At 37.9% G+C, this 23411-nt stretch overlaps 1 protein-coding gene across 1 annotated transcript in view; it reads left to right on the top strand.

Moving 5' to 3' along the window:
- Nucleotides 1–103: 103 nt before the first annotated feature.
- The window catches only part of ERO1B (endoplasmic reticulum oxidoreductase 1 beta), a 29428-nt gene continuing 6120 nt past the window's right edge, over nucleotides 104–23411 (top strand). Inside the window, exons 1-9 of the mRNA XM_074580056.1 lie at nucleotides 104–552; nucleotides 5218–5337; nucleotides 10469–10552; nucleotides 10952–10993; nucleotides 16294–16376; nucleotides 18326–18399; nucleotides 21036–21156; nucleotides 21247–21293; nucleotides 22596–22622. Coding sequence (XP_074436157.1) covers nucleotides 451–552; nucleotides 5218–5337; nucleotides 10469–10552; nucleotides 10952–10993; nucleotides 16294–16376; nucleotides 18326–18399; nucleotides 21036–21156; nucleotides 21247–21293; nucleotides 22596–22622 — 700 coding nt within the window. The 5' untranslated portion in view covers nucleotides 104–450. The remainder of the gene's footprint in view (nucleotides 553–5217; nucleotides 5338–10468; nucleotides 10553–10951; nucleotides 10994–16293; nucleotides 16377–18325; nucleotides 18400–21035; nucleotides 21157–21246; nucleotides 21294–22595; nucleotides 22623–23411) is intronic.

Here is a 23411-nt window from a genome sequence, read left to right on the forward strand (position 1 = left end):
CCCTCTGTAGCCCCTCCCTCGCCGCTTGTTTTGGAGGTGCGCGTGGTCCTCTCCCATTGGTCACCGCGCCCCTGCACCCCCCACCCCGGCCCCGCCGCGGCGCACTACAGTTCCCGGGATGCCGCGCGGTCGCCGGAGGACGGGGCGGTTGGGCGGCCGCGGTGGTGGCTGCGCGAGAGGAGCGTGTGCGCGCGCCGGTGCTGTGGCGGCGGCAGAAGCGGTAGCGGCGGCGGCAGCGCGCGGGCAGGTTGAGGTGAGCGCGGCGCCCCCGCCCGACGGCTCCTGCCGCAGGCAGGAGCGGCCGCGCCGGGAGGAGACGCTGCCACCGCCGCCGAGCCTCGGTTCGTCCGTCTGTCTCCTTCCTGTGGCGGCGGCGGCTGCTGCTGCGCGGCGGGGCGAGGGCCGCCCTCCCCCGTCAGCCGCGGCGGGCGGAGCGGCGGCGGCAGCAGCATGAGTGGCGGCGGTGCCGCCGTCCGGAGCAGAGCGGTGAGGGCAGGGTTGGCAGCGCGGCTGCTGACGGTGCTCAGCTGCGTCCTGACAGCGGAGGCCCAGGTAGGAAGCCGGCGGCGGCTGGGACGATGCGGCAGGGTCTCCTTATGGCGGGGGAGGAGGTGGGGGAAGCAGGGCAGGGCGGCCGGGCAGGGGTGTCCCACCGGTTGCGGGTAGGGCTGCGGAGCCCTGCCTAAGGAGAAGGGGAGCAGGGGTCCTCCCTGTCGCGGGGGCTTCGGAGGGTCCTGGGGGGAGAGGGCAGCTTCGGGCCGTCATGTGCAGCCTCCCCTTTGGCGAAGTCAGGAGGTCCCTCGGTGAAGTCGGTAGCCCCACGTCCTTCCTATTCGATACCCGGTGGTTGCTGCTTGCTGGGATCCAGCTCGGTGCCTCCTGTCTGTGGGGCCACGCTGCTGCAGCGAGGGCAGAAGTTGGTCGACCGGGGAACCACCGGTAGTACCCTTAAATAACGGTCCAGCTACACAGAGGAGTTGTTTAATCCAGGTGACGCTGCTCGCTGTCTGTGGGGGTGTCGTGTTGAGGAGCTCAGGGTTGGATCGTACCCTTGGCTTTTAGGCAGAAACTTCGGCGTCCTGACGAAGTCCATGAGAAGCCATATGTTAGAATGGTAGTATCACTGCCCGGGCTTAGCTTGCGTTTAGGTCGTGTCTTGTCTGTTTGCCCATATTACCGAGGAGGGTGAGAGTACCCCTTCTTTCTGTGAACTTGTCTTCACAGCTTCAGAAGGACAAGTGTCTGTAGTTGGAAGTTTGCTATTCATCATCAGTATGACTGTGACTGAAGTAATAGATGGTGTCAAGTAGGGAAGGATTTCAGCTGGGCCGAAAACACGTGGAGCAAAGTTTTTCTTCTGTAGCTGATTATGATTTTTCTTATTTTTTCTGAATTTCTGCTTTGTGTAACATGCTATATTCTTAGTGACCATCAAAGGCAGTGGCTAGAGTAGTCTAGCATAGATAGCTTTTATTGCAGGCTGTTTTTTTGTTATAAGTTGAGATTTTCTCAGATTTAAAAATCTCTCAGCCACTATTTTAGCTAGCTAAATGCTAATTGAATTGGCATTCTTAAAGAATCCATTAACAAACTGGCATGGTTTTCTTATGATGCTTGGCAGAGAGATTGGTTATTTCCGTTTCATAAAATTGTTAGCATATTGTATTCAGAGTTTAAGTACCTAAAGTTTGACTTGTACAGGGAAAAGATAAGCTAGCCATTAGTTCTTGGACTCATATTACCTATAGCTTTTCTTTCATTGTGCAGCTATGGCACAGTAAAACATTAAGGAACAAAACAAGGTGTCCCAGGTGGTCTTCTAATTGTTGAAGCAATTAAAGTACAACAACCTGATAACACTAATAAGGTTGTTTGTATGACTGACTGTTAGTATACGCATTTATTCTGATTTTTCTTAACATTGAAGTGCTGAATACGTTTCCCTTTTCAGATTTCATAAGGAGAAATTGATGCAGGTTGGACACTAACCTTTTCTTCTGAAAGGTTGATTTATCTTGGAGAAGATAAGTTAGAAGTTTAATATCTCCAGTACAGCTCTGATATCTGTACAAGAAGTAAACTAGGTTTGACAATATAGGGAAATATTTTGATAAGCATATTGGAAATACAGAATAGCAGCTATTGAATGTCAGACGACTTCTTGAACATAAATTGTAGTAGGTTAATGCTTTTAGAGTTTGTCATAGAATTCAAAGTTATTTAACAGATGAAAAGAAAGCTTGATGCTTGGCCATTGTAATAAAAGTTGTGATAACTTACAGTATGGTTTGGCTTTATATTTGTGGACTAAGTTAACTAGTATAGTTCAATTAAAAAGCAAAATACCAATTGTGTGAATAGCAAAGTAGGTCTTACGATATGTAATTTTAACTGCGTAATACACGGTTCTTATTTTGGTGTCTTCAGTTTGAAAAAGAATTCACTGGAAGATCCAGGTGTCAACAAAAAAAAAAACAAAAACAAAAAACAATTTTCTGCATGTTCTTAGAGTGTTTCATCATTACACAAGTGAGAGAACTGAAGAGTACAGCTGGACTAATAAAAAACCTCTAACTGGGGTACTTGAAGCCGGTGTTGCTGTTGTATTAGTGTGCTATGAACTGACTCCACTGATGTGCAGTATTGGTGTTTCATATGTGCTGTCAAACCATTTTACAAATTGTGGTTTGGTACAGATATAGCATAGTTTAATTTTAGAGCATGCCTTCCAAGGAAACATTGATTTTGCTATTTTATGTATACAGGCAGCTAACTGTTCCAGTTTTGAAAAAGTTGTGAGAAAGAAATGGAGAATTTCGTTTGCTTGCTCTTGTTACACTGAATTAATTTTTCTCTTAATAATTTCTTAGACCAGCTCTAGTTTTGGGGGAGGGTTTATTTCTGAAACTTCATAATGTTCTAAGTAAACTGTACTGTGTTTTGAAAGATGTTCTTAGAATTGAGATTTTATCAGAGACGTCTGGCAACTGGAGGTGTGACCTCCATTAGTTTGCTATCTTAGTTGAATAAAAAGACTGCAGCTTTTTATTTTTCCATGGGAATTTGATACTGAGTGTAACTACTGCGTGTTTGTTTGTAACATTTTCCCCTGAAAAAGCATTTTCAGTTTTGCATAGATGGTAAAAATATTTTTCTAAGCAGTGGATAGCTTCATGAGGTGGTCATTAAGATAGCTTCCTACTCTTTATCTTCGTAGTCCAAAGAAAATTGCTCAGACCTTTCCTACTGCTTTCAGCGTAATAAATTCCTGCCCTTCACATAAGGTTTATCCTGTTTATGCAGTTTAATAATATTTGAGCAAAATGTTCAGAGTTATCTTTTTGCCTTTTTATATTATAAGGAAATGTACCGCTGTTTGGTCTGTGGCATGGTGTTACCTATAAAGACTGCAAAATTAATTTCTGCCTATATGTAACTGATAAGAAATTTTCAATTTTTTAATGAAATCATTATAGATTAAAATGTATGGGGTTTTTATTTCTGTAAATATCAATAATAACAAGTTTTGTCTCCTGACTTTGAAGTTGGCAATCATGTTGGCTTTGAGCTCTCTCGGCTTTGTGAAAAACCTGTAATTGCACATAGTCTCTTTCATAGCTGTTTGCCCATGTTTGAAGTAGATAACACTAACAAAGGCAAGCATAACAGCACGGAAGACTAAAGTAAAGTAACTTCCCTTAAATGAGTTTTACTCCATTGCCATATCTACTCTGCAGAATTGTGACAGCCTGTTAAGTGCCTGAGGAAAAGTAGGATCAACATAAGGTGAATTTTCTACTTAGATGCTTATTGCCATACCCTCATCTCTTTATTTTCACAGGGGTTTGGGAGAAATCCATTTCCTGGGCCTCCTTTGTGCTTCATAAAAGTGCAGAAGCCTACCATTTGGTTTCTAGTGACTCTTTTACATCAACCTTGGTTATATAAGGGTATCTGTTCTGTAAAGTAGTGGAGTGATTTATCATGCATAAAACAGATTAGATGATTTCATAATCTCATCTATGTGAAATCTGTGGAGAAAAAAAGCGCCACAAAATATCTTTCATCTCCTTTTGCACATAACCTTTTAATAATTAGAAGTTCTTCTAAGCCCGTGCAAGATATAAGATGTGTGGGCTTTCCTATTTTATATGCTTTCTAGGCCATCATGTGTGTTGATGAATTTCTTGTCTCGCTGAAGAGTAGTAGTAGTAAACAGCAGTGCTTGGTTTCATTCCCTTAGATATGGTCTAAAGCCTTCAAACTTACGTTTGAAAGGCCTTTCAAACATGTTTGTAGTTGTTTAAGAAACTATGCTTAGGAGTAGTTAGTTTAGATTTAATGAAATTTATCATACAAATGTTCATAGAATCACACTTTTAGTGTTTCCACGTTTCACTAAGACACACTGTCAGGGTCTCAGCGAAAGAGTTGCTGTAGCTTAGGCTCCTCCGTTGGGCCAGTCCTCTCTGCTACTTGCACAGTCCTGCCTTCCTCTCCTGTACTGACAGTAGCACTTCTGCACTTCTGTGCGCTCCTTTTTGTAGAGATGGTCTTAAGCTAGCATAGTGCCTTGAACCAGCTTGCTGTACTAGCACAAGAAGAGGGAAGGGTCCTGGAAAGTTCAGACTTAGTTTCACAGTGCCTGCACCTGGTTTTCCTAGTATTTATTTGTAGAATTTAACTGTGAAGTTACTGACTTCTTGGGCACAGAAGTACATATTCCCCTTTCTACCATGACTCTAAAGAAAGCAGCTGGAGCGTTTTTACACTTTGGAAAGAATTATAAGATGACAATGTGTTATTTAGGTGATTCAACAATGAGCGTATGCTAGGAGAATGCTTGGTATGCTACTCTGATATTCTAACATACTATGTGTTCATAGTTTGGAAAATATTGGTGCTCATTCTGCAGAAAGTTCTATATGCTGAATCTGTCAACAAATTTCAGGGCTGAAATTGTTAATCTGGCTAACATTGATTCAGCATTGCATTTGGAAGTGGACTCAAGCTCAAAAAGTGCTAAGGTCTGTTATTTTCTAATTCTGAGGGTGTAAGGTATGTTCTAGAGTATTTTAATGGTAAGAAATAAATTATTTGCTATGGAACTGTATTTCACTGGTATTTCTTTTGACTGCTGTTTTTTCCTCCTTAGAGGATTTTTCGGTAGTTAATATTGCATTACTAAAAACAATTTTTTATGTATTTTTTTAATAGCTCACAGGAGTCCTAGATGATTGTTTATGTGACATAGAAAGCATTGATGACTTCAATACCTTCAAGATCTTCCCAAAAATACAGAAACTGCAAGAACGCGATTACTTCAGATATTACAAGGTATAATTAGAATGGTATTTTCCTGAATAATTTAAATAAAATCTGGAAAATACAGGGAGGATTACATATCAAATCAACTTGTCTGTATTAAGTTGTCTTTTAGAGGTCCACAGCTCTTTAATTTGGTTGTAGCAGGTTTTCAGTCCCTGACAGTTATTTTGGTAATAAGTCATGTTTGCTGTATTAATCCTGGAGTCAGTGACAGTAATTCATGACTGCTTTCATTCAACTGATAAGTGGTAATTTTAAAGGTAGTATCTTTGTACTGCTGCATCTAGAAAAGGATTGCGTATTAGCAACTTTCTGACAGCGTGCAGTACTTGTCTTCTAAGAAATGTGTGTAATTTGAAATGGAAATGTTGCAATGATTTCGTATAAGTTACTGTCTTAGTTTTGATTTTAATGTTTGCTATCTAGGGAACCATTGCTCCTTTGAAAAATAGGTAGAAATATTCAAGTAGTATGTAGTATCACTTTTTTATGACTTTAAACTTTTTTTTTTCTCTGTATTAGAATCTGATGAGCAAAATAAGATTTAGAAGCCTGGTACTCCTGTTTTCAGATAAGCTTAACTTCAAAATGAGGTTGCATTTTGCCTGAGCTAGTCAGATGGTTGCCTGCTGCTGGGAAAAGGAGGTTCCAGGCCTTTAGGGCAGACCATCCTGCCTTTTTAGCCTGTCCCTACTTCTAGCTCTTGGGCTTGTCTGACTGTGCATTAGGCCAATGCATCTCTTTTTAACCTGGTAGATTTTTAGTTTGAATGTTTGGGTTTGTTTTGGTTTTTTGTGGGTTTTTTGGGTTTTTTTTCCCAGGATGTAGCAAGTTATCTAGCTGACCTGGAATCAGACAAGTATTAAACTCATGCAAGATGCAGTTGTGAATGTGAGGAAGGAGGAAAAAAGTGTTAGAATCTTCCCTTTCTAGTCTGAGTAAGCAGTAATGTGTGACTTCACCCTGAATCTACATGATACAGTTCTAACCTCACTCTTCAGGAGAAATGAGATATGTGGAACTTTGGTGGCAATGCATTACGTAGTGTAGTGGTAATTAGATTCTCCAGAGGCAACAGAGAGATACAAACCAAAGTATTTGAAAAAGAGGAGCAACAGGTATAGAAGGTTTTATACAACAGTAATTTAATCCTGCAAGTTTAGAGCTAATTTTTGTTTCAGCAGCAGTTCTGCAGATCATATTTTAATGGTGTGTTGCAATCCTGCCTCATCCTTCATACTGATGTTCCTAATAGATTGGCAATTACAAGGGCCAGTGTGCAGTCCACCCATCACCACACATTATTTAGTACTTCCATTTGTGATAGGGAAGAATTTGTGTTGAACAACCAAACTGAGTAAGTCAGAACATTTTTCATTCTTTCTCCTCTGAATAAACGACAGAGTTCTTTTAATGTCCCTACACAGAATCATGGAAATGCTGTTAAGAACATAGGTGGATGTGGAAATTGTGAGGGTAGGCAATAATCATCTAGGTCAACTTCAGTGTAGCTAAATACTGAATAAGCATAGGGGGAGTATACTTGTTTTGGGAGTGAAAACACTCCTACTCTGAAGTAATTTAATTTGTAATAGGAATTTGGATCATGAACTTTTGTAACTACAGTCGCAGTATTCCCATTCTGTTACCAGTACAACAGCCATAAAAGAACTCAAACTTTAATCTATAATACTGAATGGACTAGCTAGTTTTTATTTGAAGGCCAAATAAAACTTTCTATTTAAAGTCTTGCTGAAATTGCGCTGGGTGATTTCTAGTTAGTGGTACACTTCTCAATGAAACAAAGGAATAAAAAAAATTTGTCTCTGTATAGTTTTAGACATCAAACCACACAAACTATAGAAGCCTTGTGATAAGAAATCTAACTTTTAATCTGTCACAAGTATTGAATAATACTCTAAATAATAATAATGAAATATAATACTTCAGACCCTGAAGAAAGTAGAAGGGCATTCTATGTAGTCAGTGCATGATTGGTACTGGTTAAAGTACAAGTGCTATACAGCCTCAGTTTGTCTCACAGTGTCTGTGTGTTCCGGTTTTTAGTGCTCTTGAATAATTCTGGGACTAGTATATCTTGATTTGCAGGTGTTCTTTTTGAATTAATCTGCAGATTAGACAGCAGTAGTCTTTTATTTATAGTGTTCCTCTGTGTAAGAACAGCAACTGCCTGGTTACTTGTATCTTCCAAAGTGTGTTAGCATTTTTTATTGTTAGAGTTTACTTTGAAGAAGGCTGAAGTCTAACTGCGTTAGCTGGCCTTTTGGTTTTTTGGTAGAAATTGGTGTGAGGGGCAAGTTTTATATAATAGCTTTTATTGTGAAGGTGATGTAAAACTTAATGCTTCTTTGTGCTTTATTTAAAAAGATGAGTGAACAAGTACAAAAGATTTCAAAATTTTAAATATTTTTTTCTAGGGATGGTGTTTGTGGACTGAATGGGGGAAATGGGGTGGGAAAAGCAACCTACAATCTCTGCTTTTAATGTATCTGTGCTAGCATGACTTGAACTGTAACTAGAAGACAGTTGTCATCACTCCTAAGAAGTCGTACCATCTGCTTAATGTCTAGTTAAGTTTTTTTAACTGAGGAATCTCCTTAACATTTTAAAGCTGAATTTATAATTCCTAGTCATGCTGAATAAGTACATCAAAATGGAAACCTGGAAAACAGTCTTTCCTTCAGATGTTATACAGCAGTTAACTTTGTATGCGTATTTTGAAAATACAGAAGGAACTTACTTGCTGAAAGGTTTGGTAGAGGAATTTAGTATAATAAAGGCCAGTTGAGCAAGTCAAACATTTAAGTTTTGCTCTTTGGGGATCTTTTGTATTATTGATAGAACATTTGAAGAGGGAGATCTTTTTGTTTTGCTTTAGTTTGGGTATGTAGAGACGCAGAACAGTTTATCCTTCAAGCATTAAAGGTTGTTTCTTTATTTCTGGTACATAGTTTTGATTTTTCTTAGCTGTCAAAATTGAGAGAATAGACTGGAGGGAGGGTAAAATATGGCTATAATTCATCTCAGATTCTTCATATTGTGCCTGCTTTGTATTATAGGCATATTGATCTAGTTTTCCTTATGCTTGATATATTATGTATAATGCTGGGTGAAAAAAAATGAATTTGATTCTTTTGGTTTTGTTTTTTTTTTTTTTTTTTCCCTGGGGTTCTGGTTTGACAATTCAGTGAATGTTGCCATTGGGCTTCTATTACTGTATTCCCTCCCTAGAAACAGGCCACGTAGAGCAAATTACTGATCCAGTATAAATTTACTCTGCCAGTTAAATGTGTTCAAAGCATAAAGGAGTTTTTTAATGGAATAATTGTTCAAGACTGCTCAGTGATTTCAGTTTTTCTCCAAATTAAAAGATTGAATAGTGTGTTTCTTTTATCATAGCAGGAACCCTTCAGCTACCACATGCAGTGAACTCAAAGTTCATCAAAGCATGGGATTTAAGAGTTCAGTTGCCAATTTTTTGCTTAAGAGGGGCTGCTCTGGCACTACTGTACTGGACATTTAAGCTTTGTTTCCTGTCTATGTTTCTCTTTATGTAAAGTGAAAAGATATAAATTACATGAATTAGAAAAATGTTCCTACATATAAGGGGAAAACTAAATGATGAAGCATTTAGTCTCAATCTTTTAACATGTTAGGTATAGCAAGAGTACTGTTCTTTATAGTGTGTGACTATTAATTTACTGTACAGCTGGTATGTATTTTTATCCATATGCTAGCGTAAGGATTAGTTTTCTGACTTAAGATTTATAGACTTAAATAATTTTTATAAGCACATTTATAGTTCTTAAATTTTTGTATTGAAACTGCTTTAGGACCTGATGCCATTCTTGCGGTATCAAGCTTAATTTTGCAGTGCGTTTTATAGAACTCTTGCTGTGTCTGACTACGTAAATCAAATTCAGTATCTTCAACAGTTTCAAACAAGAAGTGATACATCAAATCATTCAAGATATAGTTTGTTGCCTATAAGTAGTGACTTCAGTTGAGTATCTTCATGAATAGTATTTATCAACTGAAGAAAACTAGTATGAGCTGTGTTAAAGGAAAACAAAATAATAGAAGTTATTTTTGTTATGGTGTTCTTTAAGTACTTTGAAAGTTTTAAAATTGACTTTTTATCTGGAAAATAGTGGTTGCTACTGAGGATAAATGCTTTGTATTTTATTTGTAATGTTAGATTTTAAAGATGTACTTCTACAGTGTTTCTGGTTGGTCATGCAGGAGAACTTTTAGTGTGTAGTCTTTGGCTTATGAGTGATGAGGTCAAAGTGTTTTTTATCACTACTGTTTGTTAGTGTGTAAGGCTAATGTAAAGGAAAGCTGTGATTTTACTTACTTTTTTTTTTTCCATTGACTTTGACATTGATAATCCAAGTAAAATGTAGTAAAGCGTTTGAATCTCTTGCCGTGTATTAGATACTAGTATATATGGTACTCCCTACCTTTATTGTGCCATTTAATGACAAATAGGAGCACTAATCATCACAGGATTTGCTAGTAATGTTTCTGAAGTGGTTTCTCTTCATTATTTGTATTTGTACTATATCAGCTCTCTAATTTGAGGCCATTATGATACTCATTCTTCCTTGACTAGCTATGATGTGCAGTGATGATTGCCTGTTTTTATTGCTTGAAATCTGAAATCATCCAAGTGCTTATTTGAATCAGTATACTTGTGCACTAGTCTGTCCTTCATCAAATGTATTTTCTTGATCAGTATAGTAAAAATACAACTGATTGTAAGTACGGCCATTTAAGAGCTGCATACGTCTGATTTGCAGCTGCCTTAGTAGTTTATTTACTGCTTTGAAGTTATATTAGTGGTGAGAGATTTAATTTGTGCTTTAATATACTATGTGTTTGTGTCCATTGGAAACCATTATCACTAACAATTCCATTGCAGCAAGCTTCAGCTTGTATACTCAGAGGGAAACAACCAACCAAACCCCCACAACGTCCCCCCTAGACTTAAAGGATTAAATTTAACCCTTTTTCCTTGTATTCTCTCCTTTTAATTTAAAAGGTTTTACTGACAGCTCTTTCTTTTAAAGTTATCTTATGTAAGTGTTGATTGTAAACTTTGGCTTTGTATGTTTAGGTGAACCTGAAGAGACCATGCCCATTTTGGGCTGATGATGGCCATTGTTCTATCAAAGATTGTCATGTAGAGCCTTGTCCTGAGGTATGGATCAAATAATTTAAAATAGAAAAAGATTGTTTGGTTAAAAAGTTGGCTAATTTGTAGGGACTAATACTATACTAACACTATTTACTAACGAGAACTTAAATTTAAATAAGAGTGACAATAAAATTATTTTCCATTTCAAAAGCAGAAATACAGCCAAAGTATTTTAAAGTCTTAGTCAATTTACCAATAAAACAAATAGCTTTAAGAATAAGTTTCTTATAAACTCTAGCACTGTTTCGGATATAACATGTTGAGAAGGCAAAGGAGCAAGTTAATTATTTAAAAACAAGTTTGCTTTGACCTTGTAGGAATGGTATTTAGTTTGTAGATTTTAATCAAGCATAATAATTTCTATGAACAATGTAAAGTGTGTGATTCACTTTTTATTTTTAGAGCAAAATACCTGTTGGAATTAAAGCTGGGAGCTCGAATAAAGTAAGTAGTCATTTCATTTCTAAGTTCTTTCTAAATTTTTTTTAAATTTTAACATTGCAATAGTTGTGTGGCACTTTATTACAGACCTTCAGTCTTGGCATAGCGATGAAACTGTTAACATAACTGGTCAGTTCCTGTATATGGTTTCTACATTTTTACTTTTATGTATAATAAAGTGTTTCTGACATAGCTGGTACTATTGTATCATTCTGAGTCTGTCATATCTTGAAAGCTGGTGCAGACTGAATCAGTGAATGAGCAGGGACAGCAGCACATGACCACAGAATGCCTGATGCAAAATTCTTTGTTCATTTCTGAGCACAGGCCACCTTCTAAAAGCCATAGGCTAGCATGGACAGTTGCAGCCTTTTGTAAGAATGATATATAACCACAACCTCTAATATTAAAAAACCTGAATGGTTACATGTAGTTTTGCCATGTCTAATCTTGAGCAGGTCGTTAGTCTAGAAACAATTTAGGCTAAAGTGGTAAGTTCAAGCATGAGTAGTCAGTCTGTGCTGTTGGCTTCTGCTAGCTTCTCTCCAGGCCATCCTTCTGAAGTCACCAAGTGATCTTAGCAAAGCCGAAAAAGTAAAGAGGGTATATGCACCTAGAACAGAGGCCCAAATCCCAAACACAGTGCCCAAGAATAAGGATTTTAGCAGTTGATGGGATAATAGTGCCCAAATAAGAGATCTTCCTGTTGAGTGCCTTGGTTGTGTTGTAGACTCGTTCTTGCTGAACTATGATATCTCCATCCTCCCCAGTACCTTCCACCTCCCCGGGCAGCCAAAGCTGCTGCTTGTCTCACCTGGGTGTAGCTCACTGTATCGTAAATGACCGTTTAGACTTTATGCCAAGAAAGATTAACAAAGACAGCAGAGAGGAATACTTCATCATGAATTGATGATTTCTGTGTCCTGCTGTTTTGAACAGTGCAGGCAAGAATATCCAAGCTCTAGCTTGAGAGGAAGTCTTGTCTCCTGTTCATACATGTATTGGTAAGCTCACTCTGAAGTACTCCGTACTTTAGTACTCTGAAGTGTACCTCTTTAAAGGTTTTTGGTGATCAGAGAAGAGACATCTTTCTCACTGACATGACTTAAATGTCAGTCATTCACCGTTTCAGCACAAGCAGCAGTAGTTGTTCTGCAAAAGTTTTGGCACTATCTCTGGGCAGATGATCTTGAGTTAACTGGATAATCTGTTGCCAGTTCTCTTTTTCATTGGCTTTGTTCTCTTCCAAGCTTGGTTGTAGAGAAACTGACTCCTGAAATACCGTAATGCCTCCTAAAGAGGCATTTTGAGACTTCAAAAAATGTTTCAAAAGGGATTCTTATAGTAGACATTTGAGCTTCCTGATTGATTAATCTTGAGAGCCACAAGTAAGATGTTAATCAGTAGCTAAAGAGTATGCTGTTCTTAAGATATTTCACGTGAGCATATTGAATTGGACTTGGGAAGTAAAAAATCAGCTACCTTTCACTTTTACCACAGTAAGAAAACTGTGATAGCTTCTTTGGGAAGCTATTATTTGCTAGTATATTTGCTACAGTTGTTTCCTTTGAGTTGCCTTGTGGGTTGTTGCAACCAGCTACGGTTCTGAAAGTTGGTCAGTTCTGCACCTTTAATCTGTAGTAGAACAAAGACACTAATACCTGCTGCTTTTCTGTCAGAAAACTAAATATTTCTGCAGGAAAATTGTGATGAGGACAGACATAAATCTTAAGTACGCCATTTTCATACTTATGATTCAGTCAAAGATCTTTCTTGAGTCAATTAAAAATTGTTAATATCATTTAATATCCCTTTTAAGGAAACATCCAACTTATCTTAGTATGAATGTTTTGTTTCAAGGACTATGCAAATACTGTGCTATTAGACTGTGCTCAGACCATTTGGAAAAGTCCTGCATCTTGTGGACTATCCTTAAAGTATTGGTTGAAAAAAAAAAAACCAAAAAGGTGGTTTTCCTCTGGGGACATACTTGTCCAGTTTCTCTCTTTCATCGTGATAGTGTCTGCCTTGGAAAGGTGAAAACAGCCAAAGGCATCTTTTTGATAACGAGAGCTGTAATCTCTTGAGTAGATATACTTAGGGTAGAATCCTCTGCAGAAGTTTTCTGTGGTCTGAGTGCTTGGCTTCTGTGCAGTTTCCTGTTGTCCTTCTCTCCTAATGCAGATGAGCTTGTAAACTTTTAGCTTTATTTAGGCTTTTGTGAGGGATGTCTTTCGTTTGTTTGTTGAACCATAGAGAGAACAGTTCTTCTTTTGAAAGCTCATCTAGCTGCAAAGGCCGGGGTTACACTTGCACAGCTCTCCCACAGAAGCGCAGTTGGCAATGGAGGATCTCTTCTTAATTTGTGTCACCAACATAAGCTTTTTGAAATGGTGCTGGAGAGGCACAAAGTAGTTCCCTTTCTATAGTCCTGTTTCATTTGAGAGGTGAACAAACTTTGTGGGGCTAGATGTTAAAGAATTGTCATGACAGCTGCTGTATTAATCTTTGAGGCAAGGAACAGGATGCAGTAACTTGAGATTACAACATTTAACTTAATATTTTACTTTCTGCCCACCTCTTTTCTGTTATGTTCTAGAAACTGCTCTTCGGAGATCCTGCTTTGGCAGGAACAGATAATTTGTCCTGATCTAGTCAGTGGTCGCAGAGCAGTGATCTGATAGCTGTTGCTGCTAAACACTGGAGAGTAATGAAGTCTGGAAACATGTTTTGAGACTTGAAAGTTGGTTCTGTTTGAAACCTTAAATTTAGGATGATATTCTTGGCAGTAATTTTTTTTCACTTCAGGGTAGGGATTGGTTTGCAGTTCTAGACATGCAGAATGTTTACTTCAGTATCTCAGTATGTTATTTCAGCAGCAGTGTCTGTTTCATTCTAGGTCAGATCCATTCCTTGTTCAGATTTTTCCATTTAACATCCATATGATGCTAAAGAATGGGCTCCAGCCCTGGCAGATCCAAGAAAATTGAGTGAGAAGTACCTTGGAGAGTAATTATTTGTTATGGGCAAGGCCTGTAACAAGAATTAAATTATTTGGGTTTTTTAATCTCCTTCTCTTCTTTGGTCTTCAGTAGGTTCTGCTATTTTTCCTTGTATTGGTTCTGGCAAATGTATTTTTAAAGCAAGTCATCTTGCTTACTCATCTGAACAGTTTTAATTAAATCTTTTTTTTTTTTTGAGAATTACTGTGGTATGTATTGTGGTGGCACTTTGTCTCTGTCTTTACCAGCATAGCTGGACCCCAGATCACAGGATCAAGTAGCTAGAACAAGACATGGGTCAAGTCACCAGTAGTGGAGGAAGGGCTGGTCTGTGGCCTCTTGCAAGGTCTCATGTGAATCTATGGGCCTGAATGGAATTTACCCCAGGGTGTTAAGAGAAGTGTCTGACACTGTTGCAAGGCCACTGTCTATAATCTTGGAAACATCACGGACATCAGGCGATATCCATTATGACTAGAAGAGGGCAAATGTCGCACCCATCTACAGGGCCCAAAAGAGGACCCAGGAGACTACAGGCTCATTAGTCTTACTTTAGTCACCGGGAAAGTAATGGAACAAGTCCTCCTAGAAAGTATGGCAAACTAAATAAAGCAGATGAAAAAACCAACAGGGGTTTACCAAAGGCAAGTCATGCCATGTTAGCCTAATTGCCTTCTACAACAAAATAACATCTTCTGTCAACACAGGGAGAGCAGTGGGTGTAATTTCCCTGGACTTCAGCAAAGCATTCAACACTGTTTCCCACAGTTTTCTCCTGGACAAACTGGCAAGACACAAATTGAATGGGGGGTCTGCAGCATGAGTAGCAAATTGGCTAACAGGTAGACCCAGAGGGTGCTAATCAATATTTTTACTCAGACTGGAAGCCTGTCACAAGTGAGGTCCCTGAAGGATCAATACTGGGCCCCGTGCTGTTCAACATGTTAGTAAACAATCTGGATGATGGGATTGAAAGCACCCTCACCAATTTTGCTGGTGACACCAAACTGGCTGGTGAGGTGGACATGTCAGATGGGAGAGCCATCTTACAGAGAAACCTGGACAGGCTAGATGAGTGAGCTAGCAAGAACAGGTTGAAATTTAACAAATACAAGTGCAATGTCCTGTACCTGGGACAGCATAACTAAAGAGCCCAAGACAGGCTAGGATCTGTGTGGCTGGGGAGCAACCTTGCTGAAAGGGACCTGGGGGTCCCGGTGGACATCAGCCTGAACAAGTCAGCAGTGTACTGCTGCAGCAACAAAGGCAAAGCCTTTAGCTTACATACTTACTTTGAGCTGGTTTTGGATGTTAATCCTTCATGTTGGTATGTATGTGCCCTGGAGTGAAGGGAAGCCAGCAGTTTAGCTTTATGTAAGCTATCAGTTGCTTAATCTTAAATCATTTTCTGTATTTCTTAAGGACTGGGATAACGTAGAAATCTGTGCAAACCTAAGGCTCAGTCTGCAAAAGAAAACACATACATATACACACAAAATCCAACGCAAAATGGATGAAATTGTTGGGTTTTTTAATCTTTTTAAGTGAGCACTGATGCTATCTATTATGTTCCAAAACTGTTAGAAGGATTTTTTGAGCTTTAAGCTGACCGATTTAACAAATTCCCTGCTGACATAACCATATTATTGAAGAATAGTGAAATTTAATCTTTAATTCTTCAAATGTTTTCCATAGAAGTATTCTAATAGTAAGAGTCTATTTTAGTGGATTGCTTTTTAAAAAATACTGTAGAATCAGAGTTCAGCTTAAATATGTCAAATTTGGCTTTAAAATAATCAAAATTTGACGTCAGCTTGAAAAGCCTCTCTTCCAGATCTGTGCATGTCTAAAGTTTGTTAATAAATAGGATTAAATGAAATATGAGGGGAAAATGGCCAAAACTGGTATATTTTCTTACTGAAATAACCAATGAAACTTAGGCTATAATTATGCTTGTGAAATACAAGGTATCTTTATAGGTGTGACACTGTTTGTCTTCCAATGTTCTTTTATAGTAGTGTTACTAAGTATCTGAAACACTTTAGAACTCAATTTAAAAAAAAAAAAGGCAGAACAAACACATCTTTGACACTTTTATCTGAATTTTCTGTGGTAGTTAAATCCACAGAGCAAAACTGACCTGATGAAATAAAGTGAAGAAAAATGGAAATAAGAAATGGTCTTGAGGATTTTCCCTGATACTAGCCAATTCACTGTTAAACCTAGAAATACCTTTCATGGCACCTGTTCCAGAGGATTTTATGTAATTTGTTTGCATATTAAATATGAACTTTCTTACAGTATTCAAAAGCAGCAAATAATTCCAAAGAATTGGAAGACTGTGAGCAAGCTAACAAACTGGGAGCAGTTAACAGTACTTTAAGGTATGCTGTGATTTACAATAGTACAAAAATAGTAACAAAGGAGCATTCCATTTTGTCTGTCTTTGTTTTTGCAATGTGCTGGTTTTTGTTCTCCATTCTTTCCATAGCCCATTAGAAAGTAAATGTGAAATGATGCAAGAACATCTGAAGGTAAAGGTGTTAAGTAGATTTTCTTTTTTTTTTTAAAGTACACTTTGATATGGTTTAAAAGAGGTATCTTATAGCATCAAGAGTTGGAGGAAACTTGCATATAAACCCAGCTTTTTTCTAATTTTTACCAGTGTCAGTCTTTGTTCTTGATGACTGTGCTGGATTAAGGGATTCTGTCCTGCTCTGTCCCTCTGTTACACTAATTTGCCTGTTTGTGATCATTCAGTGAACCCGATCAGGGAGCTTATGAGTTACTCCTATTGTTGGCAAAGTTATTTTTAGCTTGGATCAATTCCCTGATCTTGCTTATTGCATGGCACAGTCAAGGTTGCGTGGGAGGAATTCTGCAGGATGGTGTTGCCCCTGAGTAGTAAAGTGTGTGGGTGACCACTTAGGAAAACTTTGCCAGGTTCCCCACCTTTAAAAAGTAGAAATAGAAAAATCAATTCTTTACTTTTGATGGAGAGGTGTGATGTGTTTAGCCATAGGTTTCAGTAGTTCTACCCGATAGAGATGTTGAAACTCTTTGCTGTCATCTGACGAAATAGGACTGCCATGAAAAAGTGACTGCTTCTGCCTCGTGTGCAGTGTTTTAAACCCAACTGGGTAAAACCTTTAACCAAGGCTTTTTTAGGGGAAATAAGAAATTATTAACACTCTTCCATTCACATAGGGCAAAAAAAATGGTATTGAGTATGTGTATGGAGAGCTAAAGAGAATGCCTTTTGTGAGAGTAGGATAGATGAAGTTGGGAGAGGGCAGATAATGGATCATGCAAGTGCCAGGAAGAGTTTGTGCTTTGTAGACAAACCTCCACGTTCTCTACCTAGCAGTACATCATCCCCATGATTTTGGGTTATTTTCCTTTATCAACTGTAGTTCTTGAGATTATCAAATCTTACCTGCTAGTAATTATTGGAGAAGTTCCTCATTTAAGACCAAGTATAAAGTTTACTATAGTGATTTGGCAGAAGATTAGAAATGTATCTTGTTACAGAATTGCCTCTGTTTGTAGAATTGTGCTAGTACTAATTTGATCAAACAGAATAGGTTGTTTTTGTTACTTCAAGGTGCTTCACTGCACCCTGGAGCAGAGTTCCCAATCATATCTTTGCTTATGTTTTGCTGTCAGTAGTGTGGCATCAGTAGTTCTGCGCTGCATATATGCATGGAAGAAAGCATTCAGCTTTTGGCACTGTTTGTGTTTCATAGTGTGGGAACTTCAAAGTACTTGTCTCTCTGGTACAGTACACCTTTGAAAATGCTAGGGTGAGTGGAATGCCATTATTATTTAAAAGTCTTAAGACAAATCATATTCATAGAGTCATTTAGCTTGGAAAGGGTGTTTAGACGTTCATTTTCCCTCTAAAAAGCAAGACTAACTATTGCAGATCTTGTTGAAAGTACAAGTTAAGAAAATATTATTCCCCTCACTCCCTCACCCCGCAAGTGACAGCTGCTAAAATAGTACTTTGAAAGGTGTTTAAAAATCTATGCTATGAAAGCATTTTACCAAGCTCTTCCTGAAGAAAGGGAAGTCACTGCCAGTGCACAGTTTGTTCAAATAATGATGGTGAAACCTTTCTTGCTGTCTGATATTAAAATGACTTTTAAAAGTATTGCAGTTGATGCCTGCTTGAATCTCTGTGCTGCTAGCAAGTGGTAATTCCATATATTCTCAAGTGTCAGATACAGTAATTCCAAGTTAACTACTGTATGTGGTTTGTGTTTCTCTCGGTAGCTCTTATTGATGTTGTTTATTTAAAAGTTTAAAATCAAATGTATTTTCTTCCCCTCAGTAACCAAAGTAAGGAGGCTTTCATTGACTGGGCAAGATACGATGATTCACAGGATCATTTTTGTGAACTTGATGGTAAAATGTTTAAGCTTTTTCAGAGTGTTTGTTTTATTTGCTGTCTCTTAAAAACCACAAAAGATTATAGTTTCCCTGCAAATAAAAATTTTTTAAAAAGCTTTAATTTTATGCTAAATGGAGATGTGACAGTTCATATCATTCTACATGTGAAAAATGCAATTTTTTACAAGGAGCATTTGGTAGCCTACACAGTGCACATTCACTATTACCCCTTGTTAGTATACTGGACAGGAGACTTATAGAAATAAAAAAGAAGGTAAATGGGAGGAGTTTAGTGTATATTTTTTAAAAAGCTGCTTCTCACAAAAGAGTTGCATCCAACACAAATATTAGACAAATTACTTGCACCTGATTCAGTTTCTTACTATATTATTTTTGTTTCTATTCTACTGTCTATGCTTGGGCTGAGTTTGTTCCTTTTCCAGCCTTGCTGTGTTTCCAAATGATCTGTGCACTAAATTCACCCTTATTTGTAAATACTTTCTTGTTAAAACATTAGGATATTAGATTTTGTCTTCCCTCTGCTACACAGATGTGAGTCCTCTTATTTGCTTGTAACATTCAAAGCTCAAAGGAATGTTTTTCAGATAGCCCTGAGAATTGCCAAGTTCAGAAATGACAGCTAAAGCCTTTTTAATAAATATCTTAGAATGCGTTCTATGCTAGGAAGGCTTGGGCCATAATGCAACATGTTTTAATCTACCTTTTGGCTAATGTTTGGTGTGACCTGAGAAAGTAGCAGCTGTAGTGGATCTACCAACTGCAGTTCTCCTTTTAGCACTTCTGCCGTGTCTTCTCTGTGAAAATTTTCTATATAAGCTGTGACTGTAATAAATACTTGAAGAGCATAACTGTAGATGTGAACTGTTATATGCAGAAAGCTGCTATTGTCTCTACTATCTTCAAGCTGCCTGCTTAAGAGCACTCAGTTGGCAAAAGTATAGTTTAGGACCATTTCTTTTAGAAGTAATACTAACTTAAGTAGTTCCTGATTCTACCTCCATCTCTCCTTACATCATGCCCTGGTGAAAGGAGGGTGTCCTGCCTCCAGCTGTGTTCTTCCAGTGCTGTCATTTTTTTAATCTGATGTGCATATCTCTGCATGGTAAGCTGATTCAGCTTACTTGAATAGCAGGAAAGTAAGTTGACATCTTCCTCCCATCTCCCAGATGGTTGTGATGGAACTGGCTTATCAGGTGAGTTTGGGAGCTGAAGCAGGGAGAGGTGAGAGAAAATAGCTTTACTCGGGGGAGGCAGAAACTCTTGTTCTCTTCACCTACTCTCTTCCTGGTGGCGAGAGAACTCTTAATTCCCTCAACTGTAGCACAAAGCCATATCATCAGTTTTACTCTTCACTAGCTTTTTATTTGGCTTAATGATAAACTAGATAAGGGAATTGATCTAGCTGAAAAAAACTTCATAACCCAGGTCAGCTTTCTGTACTTCTGTTGTGCTGCCCCACAGACTCAATTGTATGTGGATAATGAGAAGACAAAGTGGAGACCTGAAGCGACCAGGAAGTTTAGGAACTGCTTAGGTTAGCCATGCTGTCAAAGAAATAAAGCTGTAATTTGGCTTTGTCCCATCTGGCACCCACTGTGTTGTGTGTCTTGTGTCTGTCTTTCTTCTTTGTTTTTGCTACTACTGCTGAAGCGATGCTTAACTGCTCATGCAGAATCATCTCTTCTTTTTAGAGCAGTTTTCACTCACTGTTTTTGTGGCTTTTTTCGACATCTGAGGAAACACTCAATGGCACTGCCTGACCTATTCCTATGGATAAGTCTCTGGACTTGTATGTGGGTTTTCTTAAGCAAGAGTTGCTCTTCACCTAGAATTTCAAAGAAGAGGGAATTCTTCCTGCTTTTTACTGGTTGTAGCTCAAAACTTAAGTTTCTATTTGTATGGAGTTTTCAAGTAGAGAGAGTACTGTTTCACTGTTTTCTTTGGTATGTTGCCTGAATTGGTAGTGAACCTCTGAGATGAGGGTATAACTTGTTGAAATGATGTTTAAATAACATGTTTCTTGCCGTAACCAACAGAGCATTCTGAAATATGCTGAAAGTTTGTTCAATTAAGAAATGTGCTGCAGACTTTCTGCTAGTATACAGGGATATCTGGGGGAAAAAAAGTGATTTAGGTAATAGATATACAATGTGTACCAACTACAAGATGCATTCTTTGACCTTGTCTTTATTAAGAAGCCCCTGTAGCAGTATACCCATTTCAAAAAAGCAGCCCTCCCCAACCAAATACTGCCAGGCAAAAAAACCTTGAATTTGAAGCCCATTTAAAACAAAACACTGTTTATATCTTAGAATAGAGAGAGAGAACACATTGCATGACAAGCATTTATGGTGGAGTTGAAGCCACATAGAGTGTGTTCAGACAGTGTAGAAATTTATGTCTGCACAAGAGGCTCTGGAATAAATTATATACTTTTGAGCTTTCTATTTAGTGCGTATATTGCTACATTTTCACACACAAGGCATTTATAATCCAACTGGAAGACAGAATAGTATTATATGAAACCTCTTGTTTATGTTTAATTCTGTGTGACTGTTTTTTTTTTTTTTTTAAACTGAATCATTTTTAAATGACCGATTAGAATATGTAACAAAAGATTTTCTATTTAGATGAGAGATCTCCAGATGCACAGTATGTGGATTTGCTGCTGAATCCAGAACGTTACACGGGATACAAGGGGCCTTCTGCTTGGAGGGTGTGGAACAGCATCTATGAAGAAAACTGCTTCAAGTAATGGAGAGGGAGAGGAAGCCTATTTCTTAGATCTGCGCTTCAGTTTAGCTTAAAACTGATTTTTGTGTTTTCTAACTTATTTTCTAGGCCTCGATCTGTCTATCGTCCTTTAAATCCACTGGCGCCTAGTAGGGGTGGGTCTTGCCTGTTTTATTTTCTAATGCAGTTCTTTTAACATAGTGACTGTTGCAGTACAAGTAATACAAATAGTAATCTTCAGTCTGTAGGTTTGCTTTCTGCTTTGTTCATTTCCTGTGTAGAAGTAGCTGTCTGTTTTCAATAATGAGACTAAGGTTTGTGATATTTGATTACATATGTGCTTAATCTTATGCATGTGAATAGGCTTATTAAGGTCAGGGGAGCTAATGTGAAAACTAAAGAAGATCTCAAACTGTTTAGTAAGTGTGACGGTAATTCTGTAGTGTGGATGGGAAGGAGTTAAAGTTCAACAAAAATTTCAGCACTCTTGCATTCTTCTGTTGTCTTTTTTTTTTCCTAGAACATTTAATTTAATCACTTTAGCTCATAGTCATCCTAGTGTAATGTAGCTGGACATTTTCCATCCATAATATTTGATGTTTTACAAATGTACAGATAATGGCATTATTTGAAGAAAGAGTGGATACTTAGAAAGGCTCAGTTATCTGCAAGAATGTTTAAAAGAAAGTATGCCAATGACTTGGGCTTTAAGTTTTCAAATTTAGATTGGAAACTGTAACCTGATGTTCCAAATCAATCAGCTTTCCCCTGTCAGCGTGTCTCATTTCCCTTAAAAAATTAGCTATTAGCCAATATATTAAGTTAGAAAACATACCACAAGTTAGAAAATCAAGATAGCTTTTCATAATTATTAATATTGAGATAACATATTGCTTGTATACACAAATAAAAAGAATTGTAAAAGCAGTTTAACTCAGGGATCAAAATTTCAGAAGGGAGCACTGGTCAGATTGTCAAATAACGTGAACTACAGAAGAAGATTTCCTAATCATCTTTCTGAAGCTAAAATACCATTTTCAAGAACATGTAAATCAACTGCTACTACGATTTCAAATTCTTAGTGACTTTCATTATTATAGTGTCTTTAGTCTCGGGTAGTCTTGAAGAGAAAGAAGAGGATGGAAAGCAATCTGGGGTTTTTTTGCAGATTAAATAAGGTTTTTTGCAATTTTTCAGAGTTTGTAGTAAAGCCTGTGTTTCATTACTGATTTGCTGTAGAAATTATCTTTTTAATGCTTATGGAATTTTCTTCCCCCCACCCCCACCCCCCCCCCCAAGGAGGCGATGATGGTAAGTCATCTTATTTTTTGCTACTATTTATTATTATTTAGCTTTATGTCCAGATAGCAGCTAATGTTAGTATGCATAGTAATATAAAGATACTGTACTGTTGAAAATGAATACTCTTCATTTAACCATATACTTTATATTTACAGGAGAATCTTTCTACACATGGCTAGAAGGTAAAGCCTCTTGGATGGGTTAATATAATGTTAAATTCACTAGAAGAAACACTGTAGTATTTTTTTTTTTGTCTTGCCAAATATTTTTCAATAGTGTAGATTTTTCCAGTAAGTTGTGCAGAACTTCTGAGTGTCATTCAAATAATAATTTGTTTTTTCTTGGTGGTCTTTGGAAATCTCATTCACTTAGATGGTATAACTCTTAAACCCTTCACTGTTTCATGTTCTGTAACGGAGGAGTTCACATCAGTAACAGTTACTTTGATTTTTCTGCTCATTTTAGGCATTTAAGCAGGAATGTGATTATTAGTAACATTGTTAAGGTTCTTCTGTGAAAACAGCATTCAAAAACATTACAGTTTCTTACGGTGCTGTTCCCAGTATGTAAATGAACATAAGTATGTAAGTTCAGAAGGCAAAGCAATTTGCTTTTTATTCATATTTAAACAGAATTATTGTTATAGTGGTAGCAATCGAGATTGCATTTTTTGGCCACCCAATGCCATTACATTTCTGTTTAGGGTGTTTGTATCCATCAAAGTCAGATTTTTCAAGGTTTTGCTCAGTGCATTTAAATCTTCAGTGAATTTACAGTAAAGCTGGGAAGAAATGGTTTTGCTGTATGCCAATGCCAAAAGGTTTTCTGTGGGTTTTTTTTAATATTTTTCTGTAAGGTCACTACTCTAATTCAGTGGTACCTTTAATTCTAATTAGGGTTTCCAGACTGTCAAAATTCAAGGCTATTACAAATTCATTGCTCAAACAATGTAAGCATCTCTTTTTTTGTGT

The sequence above is a fragment of the Larus michahellis genome, chromosome 3 (genome assembly GCF_964199755.1).
Source record: "Larus michahellis chromosome 3, bLarMic1.1, whole genome shotgun sequence".
In the NCBI taxonomy this organism is placed as follows: Eukaryota; Metazoa; Chordata; class Aves; order Charadriiformes; family Laridae; genus Larus; species Larus michahellis.